This window comes from Desmodus rotundus, chromosome 5 (assembly GCF_022682495.2).
Source record: "Desmodus rotundus isolate HL8 chromosome 5, HLdesRot8A.1, whole genome shotgun sequence".
NCBI lineage: Eukaryota > Metazoa > Chordata > Mammalia > Chiroptera > Phyllostomidae > Desmodus > Desmodus rotundus.
In genome coordinates this window covers 31,653,238-31,677,664 of record NC_071391.1, presented here as the reverse complement: position 1 = coordinate 31,677,664, position 24,427 = coordinate 31,653,238, and the positions used below count along the sequence as shown (strand labels likewise).

The window sequence follows — 24,427 nt, the reverse complement described above, 5'->3', positions numbered from 1 at the left end:
TTTTGAAAGTTTGAGAAAAGTTACCAGCCCTCTCCTCCCAGATGGTGCCTACCCCAGGATTTTGCACACGGCCTGAGCGGATCGGAGATTCCAGAGCCCAGCCCTTGTGCCCCTGGGGCTCCACAGACCCCGAGCTCAGTGCTCCTGCTGTGGAGGGCACAGCTCTGCCCTCACCGTGGCCTCTCAGGGGCTCCTGTGGAAGATACCTACGCCCGAGTCCTCCAGGCAGTAGAGTTGGCACTTAGACACAGAGAAGGATGGGGCTGTGGTTTTCACACTTCTGTTCCCCCAGATAAAAGTGCATGCGCAGCCCCATATGTGAAAGTGATAAATGCTGAATCTAAGCAGGAGTGAGTGGCCCAAGGCAGGGCCATGTTAGCCTCTCCCTTTGCCCTGCCCCACCCCCTCCCCAGTGTCGCAGGTGCCCCTGAGCCCTTTCAGAAGGCCAGCACCCAGGGTGACACAGTGTGATGAAGCCTAGAAAGAGCATGGACGCACCAGCCCTTGGACCCAGCTCTGGTCCTGGATCCAGCCCTCCTTTGTCTGGTCCACAGTCTGCTCTGCGGAGGGAGAGACTAGGTCTCCTCTTTCCCCGCTGACCGCTGGGTGCTGTAAGGCAGTGCGGCTCAGAGCGTGGGCTCTGCAGGCCGGCAGCTCGTGACCTGGGCACATTGCGCAGGCTCTCGGGGGACCAGTTTCTATAACAGGAATGGTAGTGGTACCTGCCTCACAGCCTTGTTGTAAGGCTCACGTGAGATAACCTACACGAAGTGCTTGCCCACTGTGGGCACAAAGGAAGCATCTGGTAAATGTTAACTCTTGATAGGATAATGATTTTTCGAGGTACCTGGGTATTTTTAAAGAAAATGACATTTCAAGAATGGCCAGCCTCACCTTGAGGGGCAGGGGCTTATTAGATGGTGTGGCCCTGGATAATCCATTTGGCCGCTCCGCACCTCCCAGCCCCCCACCCTGAGGACTGTGGGAAATGACACCGCTTCACAGGGCTATTGTGAGGTTTCTGTGAGAGAGCTTACATTTGCAGAGCGCTCACAATGCACAGAACATGTTAAATGCTTTGCAATGCTTTACCTAATTATTACAGTTTTCCTCAAAACACTCCCATGAAGTAGATGCCGTTATTATCTGTATTTTGCATGTGGAGACTGAGGCTCACCTAGGAGGCAGAGTTGGAGCTCGAACCCAAGTCTCTCTAGCTTAAGAGGGTGTGGTGTTTGCTGGTGTGACAGACAGTGGGCAAAGTAAGAATTGTCTTCACCTCACCCGTCCCTGTTCTCGTTTTTCATTTGTGGGTGCAGCTGAATCAGCTGGGTTTAGCTGGGAGGTAGCAAGGGAGGGGGGCAAACTGATTATTTGTGGACAGAGCCTGTGTTGACCTGTTGAGGGAAACTTAAGAACAAGGGGCAGGTGGCCCTTAGCAGAAGGCAGGCTCTTCAGATGGCCTTGAGGAGCCCTGGCGCCAGGTACTTCTGACTGTTCTCCCCAGAACTTCTTGGGCCAAGGGAAGGCCATCTGCAACAGGATCAGGTTTCTAGGCCCAGTGACCTTGAGCCCTCCCAACAGCTGCAGAAAGCTGGCCACATGCCTGGGGAGTGTCTGAGATCCTTGGGCAGCTGAGGTGCTTCTACCCTGGGCCCCTAGGCCTATTTTTACATGGCCCTAAGGGCGCACATATGTCATAGAACCAAGAAAGCATGAAGAAAAGTCCACAGGCCACTTTGAATGTAAAGAAAAGAGAAAAGTGTCCAGGGCCTACATCAGCAGGAGGCATCCACTACCTCCCACGCAAGGTGGTTACATCCACCATCACTGGTGTTTTGGACAGAATTCTCTTTCTAAATACTGACAACCTCCACCTGTGTCTCTACATCTCTTTGGTCACGCCTCTGCTTAACACCGTCAGTGGCACCCCATTTACCTCTCCATGCACTCGAGCACACAAGAGGGAAGGGCCTTCATGATCTAGTTACCATCATCTCTTGCCACTTGGCCACTTAGATTCTGTACCCCAGACATACCAGAACTTGGGGAGCCCCGAGGCAGTCGGGTACATTCATGCCTTTGTGCTTTGCTGCATGCTGTTGTCTGCTGAGAAGACTATGATCATCCTACCTGGGTATTGTAACCTTTAATATTCAGGCCAATTGTAACTTTGAGTAGTTGAGATAATTAGGTGTTGGTTGTCTTTTGTGTCCCCGGGTGTCCCGTGCCTGCATTTCTCATAACACTCTCTTGTGGTTGTCTGTGGACTTATATATATTCTTGGAGGAGGTACTGTGTCTTCCACCTGGGTATCCTAAGTAAGCATCTGTGACTTACATGACCACCTATAGCAGGTATTTAATAAATGTTGGCTGGGTGGATGGAAAGACCAATGAGAAAGACGGCCGGGCCTCATCCATTTGACTAGAAGACTGTAACGTCCCATTGTTCTCCTGTCAATTGTAGCTGAGCGGTGAGTTGAGCGCTGGGGGTGAACTTGGTAGTTCTGTGTGGGAGTTAAGCAATGAGTATTTGGCCCGGTTCTGAAAACATCTTCCATTCTCTTAATTCCTTCCTTCCTTGCTTTATTCAGAGGATCCAAATAGGACATTGCAGTTAATTTTTAGGCATCTTTATAACTACCAGAAATTAATGTTGATAACCAAAATGGTAAGGTATTGTTTGGTCTAAGTGCTTTACGTGTTTTAACTCTTTTTATTGTCATATCAGTGCTGAGGAATGAGAAATGCATTTTGTCCATTCTGTTAACGGGTAGGAGAGCTTAGATCCTGATGTCTTTGCTGAGCTCTGCCAGGGGCCAACTGGGGAGTCATGTCAAAGGCCATCTCGTCCTTTTCCCCTCGTGCTATAGAGCCCAGGGTTATTGCCTTTGTCCCTGATTCTGTCCGTGTTTTATGTAATAGTAATAATAATAATAGAAAACATTTATTATATACACTTATAGTTGGGCACTGTTTTAGACATCTTACCTGCATGAACTGATTTTATCTTCATAAAACCATTATTATTCCCATTTCACAGATAAGGAAACTGAGGCAGAGAGAGGTTGAGTAACTTGCCTGAGGTCACACAGCTAATAAGTGACAAGCTAGGGTTTGAACCCTGGAAGTCTGGCCCTAGAGTCCATTCCCTGAACTTTTACACCCTTCTATAATACATATAAGGAAATCGATTGAAGAAGGATAAAACACTGACTGTGATATGGGGGGTGCAACAATTACATTTGTTATCCTAGCCCCTCACATAAATATGAGCCCAGCCTTGGGATGATTCATTACGTCATGGGAAGGAGATTTGGGAGGAGGAATAAGCATGGACTCTGGAATTGGGCAGATCTGGGTCTCACATACTGGCTGTGTGTGCTGGGCTTGTGACTGAATCTGATCCTTCTCCTCAGCTACAGGAAGGGGTGTGGAAGCTGCCTCCTAGGGTGGTTGGAGGGGTGAGTGAGAGATGACATAATGAGCACCTGGCATCATCCTTGCTCATGAAGTGCCCTTCCCACTTACAAGTCACACATATACTAACCATTGACTTGTGCCTTAAAAGGCTCTTTCATACTCAGAAAGTAGGCATTCAGTGGGGCAGGCTGCACAGTGTGCCGCACTCCCACCCCAAGATGATCCCCTCCTAATCCCTGCAGGAGCCTTTGGGTGTTACTTTGCATGATAACAGGGCCTTTGCAGGTGTGACTAAGGAGATTGAGATGGAAGATTATCCCTGATTATCTGGGTGGGCCCAATGTGATCACAGAGACACTTGTAAGAGGGAGGCCAGAAGGTGAGAAGGAAGATGTGATTATGGAAGCAGAGAGAGAGATTTTGGTAAGGCAGCAGTAGGAGATAAATGCTCTGGGATTCAAGCAAAGGAACTCTTCCTGCATTAGACAGTCAGCTATTTGGGTTTATAGCAGAGGCTCATCTTGCTCCTGTGAGCCCCTTGGGTTTCGAGCTGCATTGTTAGAACACTTCAGAATGGAGTTTTCTACAATACATCCGTGTGTTCAGAGCGGGTCATTGTAGGGATGTGTGAGGGGACAGAGGCCCACACTTAGTGTCCAGCACTGCCTACAGTGTGGGCCACTGAGCTGCCGTGGGAGTGGAAGGTGCCATTTCGGCTGGTAATTAGAAGTGAATACCGGGTGTTCCTGACCTCTTTGGTGCGAATGTAAACTCACAAGTAGGTACTATGTTTCCTAATAGCATGTGTTTGTCTTGTAATTAATATGACATTGAGTAAATTTTGTGAGAGATTTACCATATTTTACATTCTAATTAATAATATCAAAGTTTTATAATACATACAGTGTTTTTCTTCATCTCTTTTAGTTCAATAAGAATTTCCATATCCCCAGCACCTGCTGCTAGGTACATGGGAAGTGCTCAGCTAGTGGTTCTTACTGCATGAGCTAAACAGTAATGTTCCAGCCATTCAAGAGCTTCCTACAGAGTGGGCGTGATGTTAGATGTCAAATTTTAACGTCAACCACACTATGTACTTTTTAAATGCTTTAACGAAACTTGAGTCATCCTAAGCCAAGAAATCCTCTCAAATCCTGTGTCTTCTCTCACAATTTTATATTTTAACTTAGTCAGAAAGATGTATGGAAAAGACACCAGAATGACATGATTTTCATTAGGAAGTGAAGTAGTGTTTGGTTTGGCAAAGCCACCTCCGGTGGTGGGCGTTTCTCTGGCTTCAGCATGCCTCAGGATCTCCTGGAGAGCTCATCAGAGCCGATCACTGGGCCCCACCTGACTCTGGAAGGCTGGGGCGGAGCCAGGGAATTTGCATTTTTAATAAGCTCCGCGTAATGCTGATGCTGCTGGTCTGGGGACCTCATTTTGCCAGTGCTGTCTTAGAGCCCAGTGAAAAAAGCCTGTTTGGGGATGTGTCTGTGCAAACATGCATTTAAACTTGTATTAGTCTGCCAAGATGCTTGAAGTTGTTGAATTTAACCATGTCGCTAAAGGGTTTACTTAAATTTTGCTAAATATTTTGAATGGGCCAATCCGTTTGCTTTTTTGGAAAGGTTGGGCTGCTTTAGACACCCTCTTGTCCAAGAACTTCAGTAAGATCTGAGTTGATAGGCTGTGAATGTGCACGGGCTGTGGTCTCAGAGTTTGCATGTGCCTTCTCGACCCCCTCCCGCTCACTTAACCTCTGGGGGCCCTCGGTTTCCTCCATCAAAAAACTGAAGTGATAATCCTTTAGCACACTGTACTTAAGTGCCTGTATCCCACTAGGCATCAACTTCTTTGAGGGTGGGGTCACATCTGGCTGTCTGCCCACACCGCCTGGCACCTGGTGGATGCTAGGTGAGTATTTGCTGAAGAAGTTCCCGTCACACCTGCCTTGGAACTGAGGTGTTGAGAGTGGCCCCGTGGTGCTCCATGAGGTTCAAGAACTTAGCAAATGTGAGGGTGGGCGGGGGAAGACTAGCTCCAAATCTTGAACTGAAAGAGAAGTCGGATGGTGATTTACAACCGTGTAGACTGTGGTTTAATAAATAAGCCATCTGGGCCTCATGCTGGGATCCACCTCCCTGCGTATGTCTTCATGGGGTTCTTACGTTTCAGCCTCGCATCAAAGGGGCGTCTTCCATGTGTGTTTGTGTTTTGTTTTTTCATGAAACAGAATTAGCGATGGAGTCCTGTTTGCACTTTAGGCACAGTTAGTCCATGGCGTCTGCGTGGTAGAAACCGGGCGGGAGGTGAATGTGTGAGTCAGCGTGCTCGCTGAAGCGAAAGGTGGGCAATGGTGGCCACAAGCTTAGTTCAGGTCCCAGAAGGTCTTCTACAGAAAAAACAGAAACCGAACAGATGCCAATAGTTAGATGAAAATCTGTGTGCCTCTAAAAGTTGGTCGTGCAGCTGTTTAAAGAAAGGATGTGATGATCTGGCAACACTGGGGTGTCACTCCCCAGGGAGAAGTTGGTGAAGACTGAGTAGCAGCTGGCCCTTCAGGCAGGGGTAGCAGGGGTGTCCGCCCTGAGGCCCACAGCCCACACGCAGCCCTGGATGGCTATGAATGTGGCCCAACACCAAATCGTAAATTTTCTTAAAACATTATGAGATTTTTTTTATGATTCTGTGTTACAATGTATTTTTTGAAAGATTTTATTTATTTATTTTTAGAGAGAAGGGAAAGGAAGGAGAAAGAGAGGGAGAGAAACATAAGTGTGTGGTTGCCTCTCATGTGCCTTCTACTAGGGACCCAGCCCGCAACCCAGGCTTGTGCCCTGACTGGGAATCAAACTGGTGACCCTTTGGTTCTTAGGTCTGTCCTCAATCCACTGAGCTACACCAGCCAGGGCCTGTGTCACAGTGTCTTTAATGTGTGGCCCAAGACAGCTCTTCTTCCAGTGTGGCCCAGAGATAGCAAAAGGTTGGACACCCCTGAGTAGGGTGTGTTTGTCATGCTCTCTACCATTCCCTATTGTCTTACACCCAGCCCCTTTTAGTCATTTGTTACCTGCCTGCCCCTTGCGCACATTCGAGGTTTTTCTGCTCCAAACTATTGTATTCCTACAAGTATCCTGAACTTCCTCAGGAACCCTAAGCACTGCCGTGATGGTTTGAAAGATACTGTTTTGGGAACATTTTGACTTTGAAATAGTGCCTATCAGTGTTTATATTGCTTTAAATATTTCCTCCTGCACCTGCAGATTTAAAACACTATAAATGAATGTAAATATCTTACACAAAACACGCTCAGAAGGATGTGGGAGAAGTCACTTGCTCCTTGGTGAAGTGTCCTTTGTCCTTTTGATGTAAAGGTTGGGTTGGGTGGGGTTGGACTGGCTAGGTGCCACCCTGCTAAAGGACCAGGGCAGGGGAAGTGACCAAACAGTGGTGGTTTCTCTCTTCTTCAGCATTAGTGAAGCTCTTGCTCTTTGTTTGTCAATTCCCCGCATTTATAGCTTTAAAACATTTTCTGTTAAGTGTTTAAATTCCAATTCTGCCATTTAACAACTGCAATTTTAGGAGGGCACCTTGTGCCTCCATTCCCCCATCTGGAGGGTGATGGGGAAGGTAGATACTGTCTACCTTCTCCAGAGGTGGAAATGAACTGAAATGATAACGTATGGGAAAGAATTTAGCCCAGTGCTTTGTGTTTTTAAAGAGTGCAAACACTAGTTCCTCATGAGGCCTCCATAAGGCTTTCAAGAAGGGAATCAGTATTATACCCCATTCTGCTGAAAGGAAAACTGAGGCTTAGGGGAGTTAAGTATCTTGCCCAAAGATAGCCCGGAAACCCTGAGAAATCCATGGTTTCCCAGACCTCACCTCTGCCCCTGTGAAATCCTTAATTTCCCTCTCCCCCATTAAAATTTCCCAGTGTCAATGCAAATGGTAATAACAGGTTGACATGAGTCGGCTTTCCCTATGGAGTATATTTGATGGGCCAGAGGGATTCCCACACTGGCGTGCGCGTGGTAGCAGTGATGGAGATGCGGATGGGCAGCGGAACCAGATCCAAATCTCATGTTTCTCGCACTTTCCCCTGAAGGAACAGGAAGGCAGGAGGAGAGAGGCATGCAGCCTGGGCTTTTTTTTTTTTTCACTAGTGAAGGATAGCCTGTTACCTTTCATGGAGGCTTTGAGACGAATTATCCTAGAATTAAAGCCTTCCCTGTGCCCCATCTGCCTCTTTAAGAGGGTTGTGCAGAAGAAACCCTAACTGAAGCTAAAGCTAAGGGCCTTTAGGGGTTAGCCCGTGGCTGGAGTGTCTCTTTTGACTTGATCTTTTCTTCTATGTATCATCATCAGTCTTGTGAGGCTCCTTGGTGAGACACTTGCAGAGAATTTCCAGAATTTACTGATGCTTCGTTTTATAAATGGCTGTAAAGCGCTCTGTTTTTATAATCACCCAGCAGTTTAATTTTAGCCTTTAGGAGGAGGGTGTCTTCCTAATACATTGGCCTCCAGGTAGAACCATAAGAAATAACCAATATCTAGCCACTTTCTTACTCACAAAAGTTGCACTTTTATCTCGTTCAGCTGAATATTTGTCAAAGACAGAAATAGTAGCAGGGCCTAGCATTGCATAACAAGTGAAAAATTGTCACTATTTCTTCACAGGTGCATCAGGTATCTTGTAGCCTTGGAAAGCTCGAGGATGTCCTGTAATACAGACCTTCCTTGTCTAGTTTGTTCTCTTCTGGTGGACTTGGACCATGCACGCCTCAAACACGCTGGCTGTGGCAGGAAGCAGAGCTGAGAATTATTTCAATATTACTAGTAGTCTTAATTAATTTAATATTGTATAATTTCTGATTTGGTTAGCATGTAGCTCTTTGCCTTGGTCACAGATTTTAGAATTTGGAACTATTTGCCAAATCTAGTTTCTTGGTGTATGAAGTACTTTGTGTACTACTTGCAAAATCTCCCAAATTATATACTAGTGGTCTAGAATTCAGTGTTGGTAGCCATACCTACCAATAGCTTTTGAAATTGATAGAGGTAATGTGTGTGAAATGTCCTAGAATGAGCCTGGCATAGAACAATCACCTCCTCCTTGCTGGGAACATCAGGAATTGAGGAGGAAAGAGAAGGGCGATTTTTGAGTTTGATCTCCTGCAGAAATGAACACTGCGGGGGGACATACACAGGCAGAGGAGGGGAGGGCGGGTGCCCTCGTTCCAGCTGTCACCACCTTGGGAGGCAGCGTCCCGCAGGATTTGGAACTGAGTGTTGAACATTCAGACCTACCTGCTTGGCCTTGCCTTCCTGGTCAGCAGTGCTTCTGGGATGTGTCCGGCACTTCTGTACCCTGCTGTCCGTGGAATTGCAGGGCTGAAACCCATAGATGGACCACTCAAGAGCAACCCAGAAGAACCACATGCTACAGACCTTAGCACTTTGGCTGAGCCACAGAACTGGATCTCAGCAGGCTTGTGTGTGGGAACTAGTCACCACGCGGGTGAGCACGTCTCGCTCTTGGCCTTCATCTGCAAATGACCCCATTACCCTGTTCCTTTATGTGTATTTGTTTTGTGGGTAAAATGACATGTTCCAGTGGTATTTCCAAAGTTGAGGATTCGCTGCTCTCTGGGGAACATCAAGGATCTGCTGTTCTGTTTTATTTGGCATTTCTATTCCGCTGCCTCTGGAAGACTTTGTGGTGGCTTGTGGGTTTCAGCATGTACATGTGGCAAAGATTCCGAAAGAACCTGGGCCTTCTGAAACGAGCATGGTGAGTCGGTGTCAGGCTTTTCAGCAGGTGAGTCGATAGGCGTCAGTTGGCGCTCAGGGCGTTTGTGAGCTCTGTTTGGTGGGGTGATGCCTGCTTACGGTGAGCCCTGCCCAGGAGGCCGTCTGCTCTTGGGGGGGGGGGACCACCCTTTCCTGTTACCACTGTTTCCCCCTCCCCTAGAGCTGGGCCCACAAGAGACTAAACATTCTGTCATTGGTTTTTAAGGAATGAATGAGGCTACCAAGTTCTAGCTAGTTCCTGGGCAAAATTCTCTAGTAGGTGCCTCTCCCTCTGGTTCAGGAGGCAGCTGTGTGTTTGTGGTCCACAGGTCAGGTTTTCTTGATAAAGTTGGAATGAGTTGGGAAGCTCCTTTGAAGGTAAAGCCAAAGTTTTTTTGCAAAAAACCCAAAATTTCTTTTTAACAAAATTACTTGTCTAAGGTCTTATGTAACTTAATAGTGGAGACTCTGACCAGAAAGCTTCTTGGACAGTAAGAGCCGATTCTGACAGGGTTAAAATGAACTTCAGCTACAAGGAACCCATTCTTAGTCCTGGTGTCATATAACGTAGCGAGTCCCAGCATGTCACAGCTCCGTAAGGACCGTCGCTTTCAGGAGAGGCCAGCGATGTCTGGTATTCTGCTGTTACGGAACTGTGTGAGAAAGAGCCTTTTTAAAGCTCTGACTGTGTAAACTTCTAGACCCTTAACATATGCCAGCCCAAATTTGAGGCTAGGAGCAGTTAATAATTTTCCTAGGGTCCCATGGACAATCTTTAAGGGAACCAGAATCCAGTGTGGAGTCCAAAGTCCCTGTTTTTTCAACAGATAATAATTGTGACGGAATGTAAGTACCCCCGGAAAGAGGTAACATGCAGGAAGCCTGTAGCAAGCAGTTCCTTCTGCCTTGGGGTGGATTAGTTCATCAGTGTCTTTTCAAGAGAGGCGATCGGTGTGGCTCAGTTGGTTGGATGTTGTCCTGGAAAGCAAAAGGTTGCAGGTTTGATTACCTGTCAGGGCACATGTCTGGGTTGTGGGTTCGGTCCCCGGTCAGTATATGTACGAGAGGCAGCCAATTGATGTTTCTCAGTGTTTCTTTCTCACATTGATGTTTCTCTCCTTCTCTTCTTCCCTTTGCCTCTTTCTAAATATAAATAAAAAATATATTTTTTTAATAGAGAGGAGAGGGTGGTGAGGGGCAGGCAGGCCATCGGGTGATAGAAAAGGCCCAGAGACCTGGTAGCTGGGCTTGAGAGGAAAGCTGGGAGGAGGAAAGGGAAGGCAGCCCAGAGAAGCTGGTCTAATTCTGTTTTCCCAGGTCCCACCCCACACACAGCTTTGGGCATGTTATGGCCTTGGAACTATTCCCCTGTGATGTTCATATCAAAAATGACAACACGGTAACAAAAACTGCCCATTATTGGACCCTTTCTTAGAGTCACACATATATCCTTTCACTTGGTGACAACTTCTGCCCTGTGTATTAGGTGTTTTAAAGCCCGTTTTACAGTTTAGCCCACTTGCAGAAGATCATAATTTAGTACATGGCAGAATGAGGATTTGAACCCAGATTTTTCTGCCCCCCCCCAAAGCCTGTGTGATATCTTCTAAGTATCACTCCTTAACCTATTCATTCCCCTTTAGCATTTGCATCCAGCTGCTGGCTTGGAGGCCTCAGCTTGGAGCAGCCCCTTTGGGGAATGCTAGACTCTAAAGGTGTCTCTAAAGGTGTCAGCAGGAGAAAAGACGCTCGGAATGGTATGAGTGAGCGCACATGAAGGCGTCCACTGGGCCTGTGTGACAGTGTGGGTCCCCAGTGCAGTTTTCTCCTCTGAATGGCTGCCACGTCTAAAGGGGACCCTCTGCAGGGCGCAACCCTGAGGGTGTGTCATGGGAGCCTCCAAAATAAGGACTGACTTCTGCACCTTTAGTTACAGCCCTCTCCCCAGGTGTCTCTCTTTGCTTCAAGGGAAAAATTGAGACGTCAGAAAATAATAGGAAAATGAAATATCCTAGGCAGTTGGAAAGATAGTCACTGGAGGAATTTGAGGTTCTCGTTTCTAATTTTTTTCTCCTCTAGAGAGTTTTTTTGCTACCCATATGGACTTACCCATTTGCTGTGACAGCAGAGAGACTCCTACAGAGTTTTTTTTTAAAGGAATTCTTGACCACAGTGTTGGAAAGCTGAAGTTATAAATACTAGAAAAGATAAGGTGGACAGCATTGCCGAATTGGAGGAGCTGGGCAAGGCATTAAAGCAGCAGGAGAAACAGACTGGACAGAGAGACTCAAGCCCCCTCCAGCCCGAGTCCCACGCTCTTATTTAAGCTTTTGGCTTCAAAGCCACCGAGAGAGCTAGGGCTGACTTGCTAGGCGCTCTGACGCTCCCCTGGCCCAAGCTGGGTCAGAGGTCTGGAACCCCTACTGCTGGACACATGGCTTTAAGTGTCCGCCAGGCAAGTGACAGCCTGTGGGGCACAGTCCCTCACCTAGAGAATTTGAAATGCCACTGCGCTTTGTTTTATTCTGGGGTCCCTTTCTAACATTACACCTGCAGAGTCCAGACCCTGCCGGCCGTGTCCCAGGGGGTTGTGCAGCTCCAGGACCACACTGCGGCCGTGTGATCCTTTGATGATGCTGACATAGGTGGACGCCTCCCCCCCCAAAAAAAAGCTGGGCAAATCATGCAAATCTAGGTCGTGGCCCCTAGAAATGCAGAGGAAAGAGACAGATAACCCTGGGGAGACAGGCATTTAGGAGGGCATTTCTTTGAAGTGCATTTTGCTTTTTGGTTTGGTTTCATCATTGGATTTCCATTTTTTTTCTTTTCTATATTTATTTTTGGAAAGAGCCAGAGGAAGGAGTGTCAGAAGGGTTAGATATGAAACAGACCTCTCTAGTGCACGTGACCACAGACGCTGACATTCCCTTCCGTTCCTCCCTGTCTCTGTGTCCAGCCCGGATGTCTCTGGAGCCCCACCTCCACTGCCTCAGCCATCCCTGGCATCCTTGAGCTTTCCAACTGGAAAGGCTTGGTCTCCCTGCTGTTGCCATGGTAATGGGCCAGTGACAAGGCTTCCCTAAGAACTGGTAGGACCCCTGCCTTCTCTCCTTCACTGTGTCAGCTCCTGAGTGCAGCCCCCTGTGGCCAGCCCTCTGCTCTTGCTTGGTGTCATCTCTATTGCTCTTCTGTGCCCACTGGCCCCCAGCCACTTAGACTTTCTTTTAGTTCCCAATGTGGTACATTGCATTCTGCCTGGAGGCTTTCAAGCATTAGGTTTCCTACGACGGGAACGTTCTTTTCTTCCCACTCTGGATTCCCAGCAAACTCTTAAGTCTAGGCTCAAATTCCCCTTCTGTCAACAAATATTCTTGAGTACCTACTACAATGTGTCCCATGCTATTTTAGGTGTTTGGGGCTACATCAGTGAACAGAACAGAGAAAAAGCCCTATCTCTGTGGACGCACTTGCTCTCATCCTTAAGAAATTCTCACCTGATCCCCTCCCCCAGGCTGGATCAAGTCTTGTAGTACATGACAGATGTTATTTGTGCTCTGTTTATTTCATGCCAGTTCCCCAGGCCAGACTGTAGGCTCTACAAAGTGGCGATTGCGTCTGTTTTATTCACCCCTGTATACCCAGTACCAGCACACTGTGTGGCACCCAGTAGGTGCTCAGTAAATATAGGTGGAGAAATGGGTGAATGAATGAACGATCATTATTGTTGGCAAGCAGCAGTATCAGGTGCGGGGATCACGCACACATCTGGAAGAAAGTTATTTGCGTTGATCTATGAGGCTTATGAAGACTCTACACTGTGCTTTTCAAGTCCCCAGAACTCCCAAGTTCTCACTCATCCTTGTCTGGGTCCAGATCTCCCATTGCTGAGGCTTTAGGCATTTCGTGATTTAAAAAATAAATGTCTAACTCCAGTTCTGCAGCTGTTTGCCTCCCCTGTCGGTTTCATCCTCCCAGGTTGGGGATCTCCAAGGGAAGCCCCAGTGAGAAGTTCTTAACTCAAAAACTGGCACCCCCTTTTACTCAGCTCCCCAAGCCCCGTCTTCCCCTGGGCTGCTGTGTTGCCGATAGAGGTGGTCTTCATTTGCATCCACTATTTTCACGCGCTTTGCACTCAGCTACACTGGTATTCAGAGAAAAATGCTGCCATGACAACTGCCACAACAGATGGTATTTGATCAGTCTCCAAGCTACCGAGGAGCTACACAGCAGTGCTTCCGAGGTTTGCATATTTTACGTTATCATGAGACCCAGTCCAGCCGTAATCATGATTGAAATGTGAAGTTTTCCATTTGCCTCCTCTCCCCTCTTCTCTTTCCAGTAGTTTGGCATTTGTTTTCATTTTCCTTGTTCTCTGGCTGTCTTGGGTGGAGTTCTACGTCTGGATGTGGGAGACAAAGGCTACAGCATACGTAGTCTGTGGGAGTTGCTCTGCCAGGTCTGACGTTCAGAGACTGTTGAGAAACTCTTCCACTTTGGGATGGAGACTCTGGCTGAGACTGGGAGAATGGCTTCATTGCAGGTTTTTGCTTTTGGGTGTTCATGGCCTGCACGGGTGGAGGCCGCGTATGGCACCAGCCAAAGGGGAGCCCTGGGAAGTGCATCTTGGTCTTGGTCTAAACCCTAACACTCCCTCATTCATCCAGCATCTTCCTGCTCCCAGGGTGTCTGAGCCACACAGTGGTCCCACCTCTAGGCTCCCAGCCTCCACCCCGCTAATGCTGTAAACTTCAGGAACTCTATCCCAGAGCTGTGGCAACAACTACAACAGCCTTCTCACCCTGCCCCCTCAGCACCACTGGAATGTCCAAGTTAGCACAGATTTCTTCAGCTAATTTTGGAAAGTAGTTTATATTGGCCGCTATGTGTTAATGAACAGCCTTGGCTGTATTTACATACTTTGCTGCTTAAGAGTCTTTTCCTTTGCTCTGCCCCCCCCCTTTGACCGGGTCTTCATCTCACACTGTGTCTGGATCACACATGAGCCTCGTTAGAGAGGGGCCCAAGGACACCCTTGTGCTATCTCGAGGTCCGGGCTCCTGCCACCGGTCGTTCCCCTCCCGGGGTTTGGTGGCAGCTTGCAGTCTCCATGGGACATGAAGATGGGTGTTTACCTGGACAGTATTTGGAAGAAAACCTTAAGGTGAATTTTAATCACGAGGGAGCCTGGATCAAAGAAACCTCCCCGCCTTCTGATCTCATTCCAAGTGAAGCTGGAGGTTGGAATTCACATCTGACCCAGCTCTGCTTCCTGGCTCCTCTGTCTTCCTGGGGTGCAGATGAAAAGCGCGTGGGTCTCGGCCGCCTTGTCAGGAGTGATTTTTAACCTCAACAGAGCGTTATTAAAGAGTGGATTTGAGACTCAGGAATGTTTTCTGAGCTCCTCCTGTGAGCATAAGTAGAGGGGGGAAAAATTCAAGTCTCTTGATGGGCGTATGAATTGTCTTTTAAATGATGACCCAAGTTCTTGTTTCTAGTTTTAACGTTTTCAGGGAGTGCGGTCTGGCCATCTGTATGCTGCTTCTTGTTTCACCTCTCCAGGGGAGAGCCCCTCTTCTCTTCACCTAATGAGGGAAGGTCCTCACGCTTCCCTTGTTTATATGCTCTGGTCCTCCCTGAAATGGAGGGAGGTAGGGGTGTGCGTCGAATGTGTCTGTGAGTCCCAAAGAGAAGCATCATGTAAATGTGGGCTCCTGGACAGGGAGGAGGACTCCGGACCATCACCATCAAGAGAATCGGAACACTGTGCCTGGCACGGAGCACACATGGGAACAATTTTGTTGATTAGATGAATGATTAAAAGGATCGTGTCACTGGGGTGTATCATCAGTCTTGGCACTGTTGACATTTCGGATTGGATAATCCTTTGCCGTGGGGGCCGTCCTGTGCAGTATAGTGTGTTCAGCAGCATCTTTGGCCTGTACCCACTGGATGCCAGGAGGAGGTCCCCGCCTACCCCCACCCCTGTCGTGACAACCCAAAGTGCTGCCAGACATTGTCACAAGTCCCCTGAGGGACAAAATCCTTGCCCCTTCTCTCCTGCTCTCCCCCACCCAGCAGGGAACTACTGATCTAAATTATGAAATTCATTGAAAGAATAACAGGGCTTTAAAAATCAACAGGAAGAGAAAAGCATTCTAGGTACCCTGTTTACAGTTACCCGTTGCTTTAATAGAAGACAGCTGAATCGAAGTATGCCAGGGGTAGCCTCGCAAGGAGAAACTACTGCACACTTAAAACGATAAGCATCGAATGCTCCATGAATGGGACACGTACATGTTCTTTGCGTTCCTGGAAGGATATTTCCGTAGATGACAACACGGAAGTAGGGCAGTGTTTTTCCTGAACGTGTCAGTGGGCATCTTTTCATTTAGCTGCGTCATACGCTGTGCTGTTGCTGAAATCACTTAACCCAGGGCGGCCCATCTCCATGGCACCTGCCAGGATGCCATGTACAACATCAGGTGTACTGTTTGGTTTATCTTTCTGGCATTCACAGATGCAGGAGTGGTCAGCTTTTTGTTTTCCTCGTTTTCATGGGAACATAATTGCTGAAGCCTTGCTTATCAGCTGTGTGCACGATAATATATTAAATAGGATAGGATTATAGGAAGAGACAAGGGGTAGAAGAGGAATTTTATAATTTTACCATGATTTAAATACTAGTGCCTCTCTGTGGGGGCGACAAGTCCTTTTGAGTTATTTTGATATATTGCCCCTGTGTTCAATAGCATAAACGAGGACTGGTAATTATTTTCTCAAAATCTGGGTTTTGTCATGGGGTAAAATAGCATTGAGAGGTATAATTTTTATTTCCCTTACAGATAGAAGCAAATTGCTCCAAAACACCTTCCACAGGGACTTCCAGCCGCGCTCTTCCTTCCTCCCCCGCCCCTCCTTCCAAGATGGTAGCACCTGGTTGTCGCAGTCCGTCATTCTGGGCTGGGAAGAAGAAAGGAGAGTTAAAAGCGATCTCACCTTTCCTCCCTCTTTAGGGAAGTGATGGTCTCTGGTGGTGGCAGGGGGAATCCGTAGCATCAGCATTTATTTAGTTTGCAGGAAATTGCATTCTGCCCCTTTTCCTTGAGATGAAAAAACGTCTCCTTGCAGTGAGCTGGAGGCTGGGAAAGAGATGGGAACAAACCTGAGCTAAGAAAATGCAAGGATGAGGCAACCACAAACTCAGGGTTTGATGGATTCTTCTAAAACGGGCACAGTTTTATTTAAGTGTGCCAACGCTTAACTTAAAGCATTTGGAAGATGGGGAGACTGAGAAGGAATGTGCGGGGATCAGGGAGGGAGACGTGACCTTCAGGAAGACCTCTAGAAGACTGGAGCGGACTCTGCTCAAATTAGAGCTGGTAGCACACAGACGCCTCGCTCTCTGGCTGCGAAGGAGCCATCGGGATATTGCTCAGGGACAGGGAAGGGAAAAGGTCACATGTACACTGTGAAAGACAGTCATTTATGAATCAAAACCAAATCCCATGAATTAAATACTGGTTTGGGTTCATACGAATGCTGGTGGTGCCTGGGAGGTCAGGTGGGTGTGGGGTGGCTGTGGAGGTGGGGGGATCTCCACTGTGAAATGGCATTTGTGGGAAATTCAAAGATCCCTGTGTCCAGTCAAAGGCAATTTCTTTCACTTACGGTCTCCATTGACGTTAATCAAGCCCGAACATTCTTCTGTAGACCAAAACAGAATTAGCCCTGACAGCTGAAGTTGAATCCGACCTTTGGGAATGACCTAGCTGGTTTTTTGTACGGGCTGGACGTTGGCTCACCCTTGACCATGGCATCGGCCCTGACAAAGGTGGGAGGCCTCCCGGTCTCTGCCCCGTGGGCCCCTTCTTGCCACAGAAAACACGAAGGACAGAGGGGCTCAGCGAGGTCGAGGTCCTCCCTGGCCCTCTGCGGTGCCTGCTGTCCTGAGAACTTTGTGAGTAAACACTACCCGGATTCCTGCTGAAACTCCCGTTCGTGTGTGTACATTTGACTGCCTGCTGCCTTGGCGGCTAGAAATTTCTCCCAGCTGCTGGTAGACGGGTGGGTCTCCTAACCTCGTCCCCACCTCCGTGTTTCTGGCAGCTGCTCAAGTTTTCAGGATTGCACTAGTGACGCTGATCGACACGGGAGCTCCAGTTCCACCCTGGTTATTTTTGGCAGCTGTGAGCCATCCAGGGCCCCGACATTTGGTTCCGTGTGGTTGGGATATTAGATAACCTCTTCCCGTGCAAGTACGGACAAAGGAGAGCCCTGACCTGCAGCCATTCCCGTCCTCCTGGTTTTCCATGTGAAGAGCTGCAGGGAACGCACAGGGAACCTTCCCTCTCTGACATGGCACTTTGTATCCAATAACAGGTGGCTCCGGGGAAGGCTGAACGTTCACTGAGTATATGTTGTTGTGTTTTTTTTTCCTCCTAGATTGAAAACATAGATGCCTGCTTGAACTTTCTGGCAGCTAAGGGAATAAACATTCAGGGGCTGTCTGCAGAAGGTGAGTCAGCGCTTGTCCTGCAGCTGCCTTTTCCTCGTCAGAAATGCCCACCTGTTACTAATTGACAACATGAATGCAGTGGAGACGCGAGGTGCTGGTGGCCTCTTCTGCTTTTGTCTCCTTCTGGTTTTGAGGCATCTCAATGCTCGTCTGGACCTGAGGGTGCCAACTTTTTGACAACCTAAAGAATCACTCCAAGAACGCATATTCAACCCCGTTGGCCACGTGGGCCGGAGCCGTGAAGACAGCGCTTGCTTCTCTTTGAGAGCGGCTTAATCAAACAATGCCGATTTTATTCACCCGACTAGCCGTTCGGTTAATTATCAAGCCAGGCCTTATCTGTGGGAGAGCGAACACTTAACCACAGAACATATTTAAACTGCACAGTTCCCAGGGAGAAATGCCCGATCCTTATCTCTTACTTTTATTAGAAGAAGCAGTACTTTTCCTAGCTTAAAAAAATAATTAAAAAGCACTTGCTCTATATTAATGAGATGCTACATTTTGACACCCTGATTAGTTTTTAATTAATTCAGATTTGGTGGCTCATTAGCACATGAGCGTCCGCTGGTGGTTTGCTGTTCAGTTAAGTCTTGGGCTGGAGATGGCTGGTCTGAATTCCCAGCCTCCTTGGGCAGCATCTCGCTCTGGAAAGTTTCCCTCTCTCTCCTATTTGTAAATACAAGCAGCTGCCAACTCCAAATCTTCCATAGGCCCCGGCATCCTCCCAAACTCATTAGGCTGCACCTGCCTCCACTTTTCCCGGAACAGGTAAAGCAGTTTGGGTTTCGGATGACACCACTTTTCCCTAGCAAGGTTGGGTTCTGAAAAGATGCCTGTTAGCATCCACTCTGGTGGTCAGGGTGGGGAGGAGGGAAACAGTGAGGAAGGAAGCAGCCCCGTGAAGCAGGTAAGTTTGCAAACATGACGAATTCCTTTGGGGCCCCTTTCTTGCCTCTGCTCTGCTCTGCAGGGAAAGTTCGCTTTTCCTGGCTGTGTTTCTGCACTGCAGTCTCTTCCAGAGTTGGGGGCAGGGGATGGCCACATCCGGTGTCTCGTGGGTGTGTTGTGTCTCTGAGTGGAATTCCCCTTGTGGGCACTCAAGTGTACAGGGCTTGTCCCACGTCAGGCTCGGTCACACAGCTTCCAGAGCTCTCTGAAGCAGCTGTTGGGTGCAGAGCCCTGTTTCCCAGCTCTGAGAGGAGGGTCCTTGGCGGGTTCCATCACCCTTGGGGTGTGAGCCCTCCTCCAGGGAGTTGAGATCCGGGTGGATGGACATGTGGGGTTCACAATGCTCGGGCACAGAGTGATTGATGAGTGGTGTTTCATGGACAGGTAGGAAGACACAGATTACTCTTCTGAGGAGTGTATTTCCTCCTGATGGAGAGTTCTCGTGCTGGCCTGTAGGTGGCAGGCACATGCTCCTCCTGGTTTCTGGAAGCGATTGGACCCCCGGTCTGTGCCCCTGGGCAGAGCATCAGTAGGGACTTCTTGGAGTCTTGCTTAGCAGAAAGGACTCTTTGGGTTGTGGGCCTCTGGCCACTCTGCCATCTCTCTACCCATTGCCCTGCCTTCTGCCTTGCTCATTTCCACAGCCCCCCAACCACTGAAGCTGGAATTTATAGTAGGCTGAGTTTACAGGTGAGGATACTTTGACTTAAAGAGGTTATGAGTGATATCCCTAAGGCTTGTAGCCAGCAAATGGCAGAGTCAGGACTTGAACCCAGGTCTCTGATTTCAGAGCTCATGTTCATGGTGCCTTTTAGGACACCAGGTGGATAAAATCTAGGCATGCCACGTATAGGTGGAAGACAGCAAAAAAGATTGAGAAGTTTTGTTCACTGGACCACAGTGTCAAAGGTGTTGTGGAGCCTGGGGAGGCATGTTGTGCAGAGACGCTCAGCCCTCGCCCCTTGTAGATGTGGCAGCCCGTGAGTCTGGGCGTAGGGAGGCACAGGCGCAACCTGTGTGTTAAGGTATCAGTTACTGGGGTATTATAACCATGAAGTGGGCTTATGGCATTTCAGTAACTGCCCCCAGCTGTGCTGTTTGATCCCCCATCTTTCCTGCTGAGTCGAGACTGACTCAACGATACCTTGGCTGAATCTATAACTCTTCAGTCATGCTCATCACTAGAACAGTTTTATGCCAATACTTATGACTCAGTCTTGTGCATTTTTAAACTTCAACCTCAGACTCTACTCAAAGCCCCTTTCCCCCATGCCTCCCAGTGCAAGTGGCTTTGGAAGATTGAAGGGGGATGCAGGCATGGTAACTTCACTTCCTTCTCCTTGCCTCATTCCTGTGCCCGAGCCTCCAGAACTGGGACAGCCCAGAGAAGCACAGTTCAGCTGATGGTGAAGTTGCTGTCTTCCCCTTGGGTAATTGCTACTGTCCCTGGGTGAGGGCGTCTGCCCTGCTGGCCAGGGACTCATCCCCATGCTGCTTCCCGGGTGTAAGATTTGACCAGCCCTTACAGCTCATTTCCAGCTGGTCCCATCCCCTGATTCAGGCCACCCTTTGTCCCCACACTAAGGTGCTCCTGGTAAGGCTGCAGACCTCAGTTGCACGATCCTTGCCTTATCCACCATCGAATCAGCAAGCAGGTGTGGGCTCCGTCTTCCACCGCAGTAGGCAGGGCAGGCCAGGCCTCCTGTCACCTGGAAGTCGTCCGCCGTGTGATCTCTCCTCAGCTCCTTCCCCTCACTCGGGTGTCCAAGAGGCAGATCTGCCAAGTCTCTGCTAAGCAGATGTCCAGCTGGGGACTGGAAGGCCAGCACCCCCACTTGGAGTGATTCTTCTAGAACCTCCTTGCCTTTGACTGCAAGGAGTGCAGGGGCCGCACCTTCTTGCTCTTTGGTGAGGGGGGAAGTACCCTGACTCTGTGATCATCAAACATTGCCACCCTCCCGTACCCTCAAAGCCATTCTCCCATCTAGATCTATTTATACTGACTTCTTGGGAAGTGAGGGATGGTGTTTGGTGGTAAAACTGATTCTTAACTTGTGTAGTCTTAAGGGACAGCAACTGGCTCCAACCTTTGTCAACTCCCTGAACTTAAAAAAAAGGATACTCCTGCCTGGTGTGGCTCAGTGGACTTAGTGCCAGCCTGCAAACCAAAGGGTCACCAGTTCCATTCCCAGTCAGGGCACATGCCTGGGTTGTTGGCCAGGTCCCCAGTAGGGAGTACGTGAGAGGCAACCACACATTGATGTTTCTCTCCCTCCTTTCCCCTCTGTCTAAAAAATGAATGAATGAATGAATGAACAAATAAATAGAATCTTTACAAAAAAGCAAGAGTACTTAGAGCCTTTATCCTCAATGGACCTTACTCATAATTTCAGAGTTAACAAATCTCACTGGACATACTGTTAAGTTGTGGGAATAGAAGCCCTGTAGTAAGAACTCACCATGTCTCAGTCACTGAGCTATTAATAAATGCTGCAACATCTTACATCTTGTGTAATCCCCCAGCAGCCTTACGAGGTCAGTATTCACATCATCCCAGTCACACAGATGAGGAAACGGAGGCCCGAAGAGGTTACGGTGCACGTGGGAGAAGGGTGGCCTACGAGGTCAGCAGTGGGTCGGCTTCTCACACCTGCTGATTCAAAGGCCCGGTGTTTCTACTACTCACTGCTGCCCACACTTCGAACCACCTGCTTAACTACGAGAAAAGCATTACAGTGCTTAAAGAAATTATGTAGTTTCAATGCTTTTTACTTTCCTTTTGAAGACGATTGAGTGCCTCGAGGCTGCTCCTGATGAAAAATATATCTGTATCAGCAGTTGGAAAGCCCCGTGGGTACATCTCCACCCTTTCTCAGTGACTAAAGCGGGTTTGGGACTCAGGAGGGTGTAAGCACCTGTCCTTGAAGCATTTCAGCAGCTTGGGCCCTGCCTCGACCTGCCTGGTAGAGAGCCTTTGTTCTGGGCACAGACAGCAGACGCCTGCGGCAGAGGCCACAGGCCCAAGTGAGCTGTGGAGATGCCACTGGTTGGAGGCACATCCCCTGGACCAGGCCTCCCTGCCCCCCTCGGTGTTCCAAAGGCTAGACCCATCCGTTTGCTGTTGGAGACTTGCCAGAGTCCTGTGAGCTTAGGCCTCACCCTGCCCTGGGTGATTCTCAACATCCTTTTAACCCCTCCCCAGCCCACACACCACCTGTCATGACCATCTGTAGACCTGTCCCTGGGAGGAAGAATGGCCTTTGTCCCTGGGAGTTTGAGAGCACCTGGGGTTTGTGCCACCTGGCCCTGAGCCCGTCTTCCTGCACTGGAGAAGCAGAGGTCCCGAGGCATGGCTTATCCTGGTTAGCTCACCAGATGTTTGCTGGGCACATCCTGTGTGCCAGGCACAGTGCGAGGCACTGGTGTGCACAGAGAGTCATACAAAACTGGCCTTCATTTCAGTTCATCAGAGAGCTGTGCTAAGGGTACGTCCCGGGTCCAGTGGTGCCCAAAGAAAGGCAGTGATCAGCTCTGCCTGGGGCAGTCAGGGGCCTTCAGAGGGACCCCGATGCTTCCCCCTGGGTTTTACAGGATGCTTCCAGCATTCACCAGACAGAAAAGGAAGGTGAAGAGAGATCTAGGCAGGAGGTGGGGCGTGGGTAACACGATGGGAGCAAAGGACTAGCTCTTCGTCAGTCTTTCAGATTGGAGAAAGAGAGGCAGGAAGATCCTTCCGGATGCCTTCGGGAAGGAGTGTATGCTTTTGAAGGGAAATCAGTTGCTGAGTTGAGCTCAGACCTGGGTTTTCTGCTCTGACATCCAGAAACCTAGATGCCGAGCTTGCTTCTCCTTTCATCCTGAGCCAGAAAGCAAGAGGTCTTTCTGAACCTTTTGCATAAAAGCAACAGGTGAGTTTGGCAGTGCACGTGGGACCATTTCTGCCCCTCAACGGGAAGGGGCCCTGTAAGCTCTGCTCCCACCCCCTCAAGCCACTTCCCCTGTGGGTAGAGTCATTGCCAGTTTGGCAAGCCGTGCACAGGAGGGCTGCAAGAGTCAGGTGGAAAGTTACATGGTGAATGCAGGTGGAGTGGGAGGCCTAGCTGGGGGAATAATGTCGTTCAGTCGAAAGTCCCCGTCAGCTGGGCAGCGCCTTATACCACCCACTGTGTCTTAAGGCGATTGAATGGGGATCCTGCAACTCTGTGGTCTGAGGCAACCCTCCCTTTGGCTCTGAATCCCTGCTTCCCTAACACAAAGAAAGCAGGTTTCTTTGTGTTAGATTATTCCTTTGTAAACCAGGCCTGTGGTTTCTCTTAAATAATGTTGAAAGAAAATAACTCTCCTATTTATTCTACCCTTTGTGCCCAGCATTCCCTCCAGCATCTATGCAGATTAGGACCAGCCAATGGGAACAAAGGGATCAATCAGAACCCAGAGAAATTCAGAGTCAAGGCTACTGAATTCTAATGGAAATTGGAATATGGTTACGAGTTTTTCTTCAGTTCATGTGGGGGCAGCCACCAAAGAGAAAGGAGAGCAGAGTTCCTATGTTGACGTAGACCCCCAGCTAGCCAGTGTCTCCTTGGACAAGTCAGCTCTCTCTAGGTCTACATTGTTTTCCTTCGTAGGCATCAAGAAGGTGAGGATCGTAGATCAGATACAAAATGATACTTTCCAAAGCCTTGGGAAATGTCACGAATGTTTCTGTGGGCTGACAGAATGACATTTTGTTTTGAGGTGGCCTGTGGGGCCGGTTTACCAGGCCTCATGAAACCCAGACAGATGACATTTAGAACGATGGGAGGGACACAGTTCTAGCTGTTTGGCAGACTGTCTGCCACAGACCACCCGTAGCATAAACTGTGGCTTTCCACTCCAAATACAGCCTTCGCCACTCTGGAGTTTTGTGTTCCGAGAAGAAAATTAAACAGCCCAAATGTCCACCCACTGGCTGGTGAGTGGGTAAACCGAATGTGGTATATCGTACACTGGGATAATGATCCTCAGCAACGTGAAGAGACTCACGGTAAATACTCTGACGTGGGCGAGCCTGACTATGTCACGCTCAGTGAAAGACACCAGCTGTAAAAGACGACCTGTTGCACGATTCCCTTTAAATGAAATATCCAGAAAAGGCAAATCTGTCGAAACACAGTGCAGATTAGAGGTGGCCTGGGGCTGGCGTGGGAGTTAGTCCATGCGAGCATGAGGACTCGTCAGGGTAAGGGATGTATTTTACAACTAGAATGTTACTGAAGTTACTAAAAATTATTGTACATTTAATTTTGTGGATGTGAATTATACCTGGGGGAAAAAAGCTGTTACAAAAAAAAAAAAAAACCCAGAAAGAAGGTCACCACTGAGTTTTCTCTAACACAAGATTAATTCATGACCGATTTCCTTCTCGACACCCGAGCCTGGCACAGAGCGGCTGTGCAGGGACAGCGGCCCGGCCCAGGCTTCCTTCGGGTGAGGAGCCTGTGGTGAGTGCTGAGGAGGCTGCAGGGAGAGGGGCTGTATTTCCTGAGCCAAAGAGGGAAGTACTGAGCAGGGCGGTGTCCTGGGTGCTTTGCACACGTTTTCTCACGGAGGCTGCTCCTAATTCTCATAACAACCTGGTGGGAGAGGTGTAGCACGCACCTGCCCAGTTTAAAGACAAAAAACTGAGGCTCAGAGCTGAATCTTGTGAGTACTCAGAGTCTATAAATGAAGGACTAGAGGGATGTAAACCCAGGTCTTG

The 24,427-nt window shown here is 48.7% G+C and overlaps 1 protein-coding gene across 6 annotated transcripts in view; it reads left to right on the top strand.

Annotated features, from left to right (window-relative positions):
• Nucleotides 1-24,427, top strand: part of NAV2 (neuron navigator 2) — a 679,412-nt gene that overhangs the window by 444,781 nt on the left and 210,204 nt on the right. For all 6 annotated transcript variants that reach the window (XM_024558786.3, XM_024558785.3, XM_053924021.2 and 3 more), the window contains one exon: nucleotides 17,664-17,736. In XM_024558786.3, coding sequence (XP_024414554.2) covers nucleotides 17,664-17,736 — 73 coding nt within the window. The remainder of the gene's footprint in view (nucleotides 1-17,663; nucleotides 17,737-24,427) is intronic.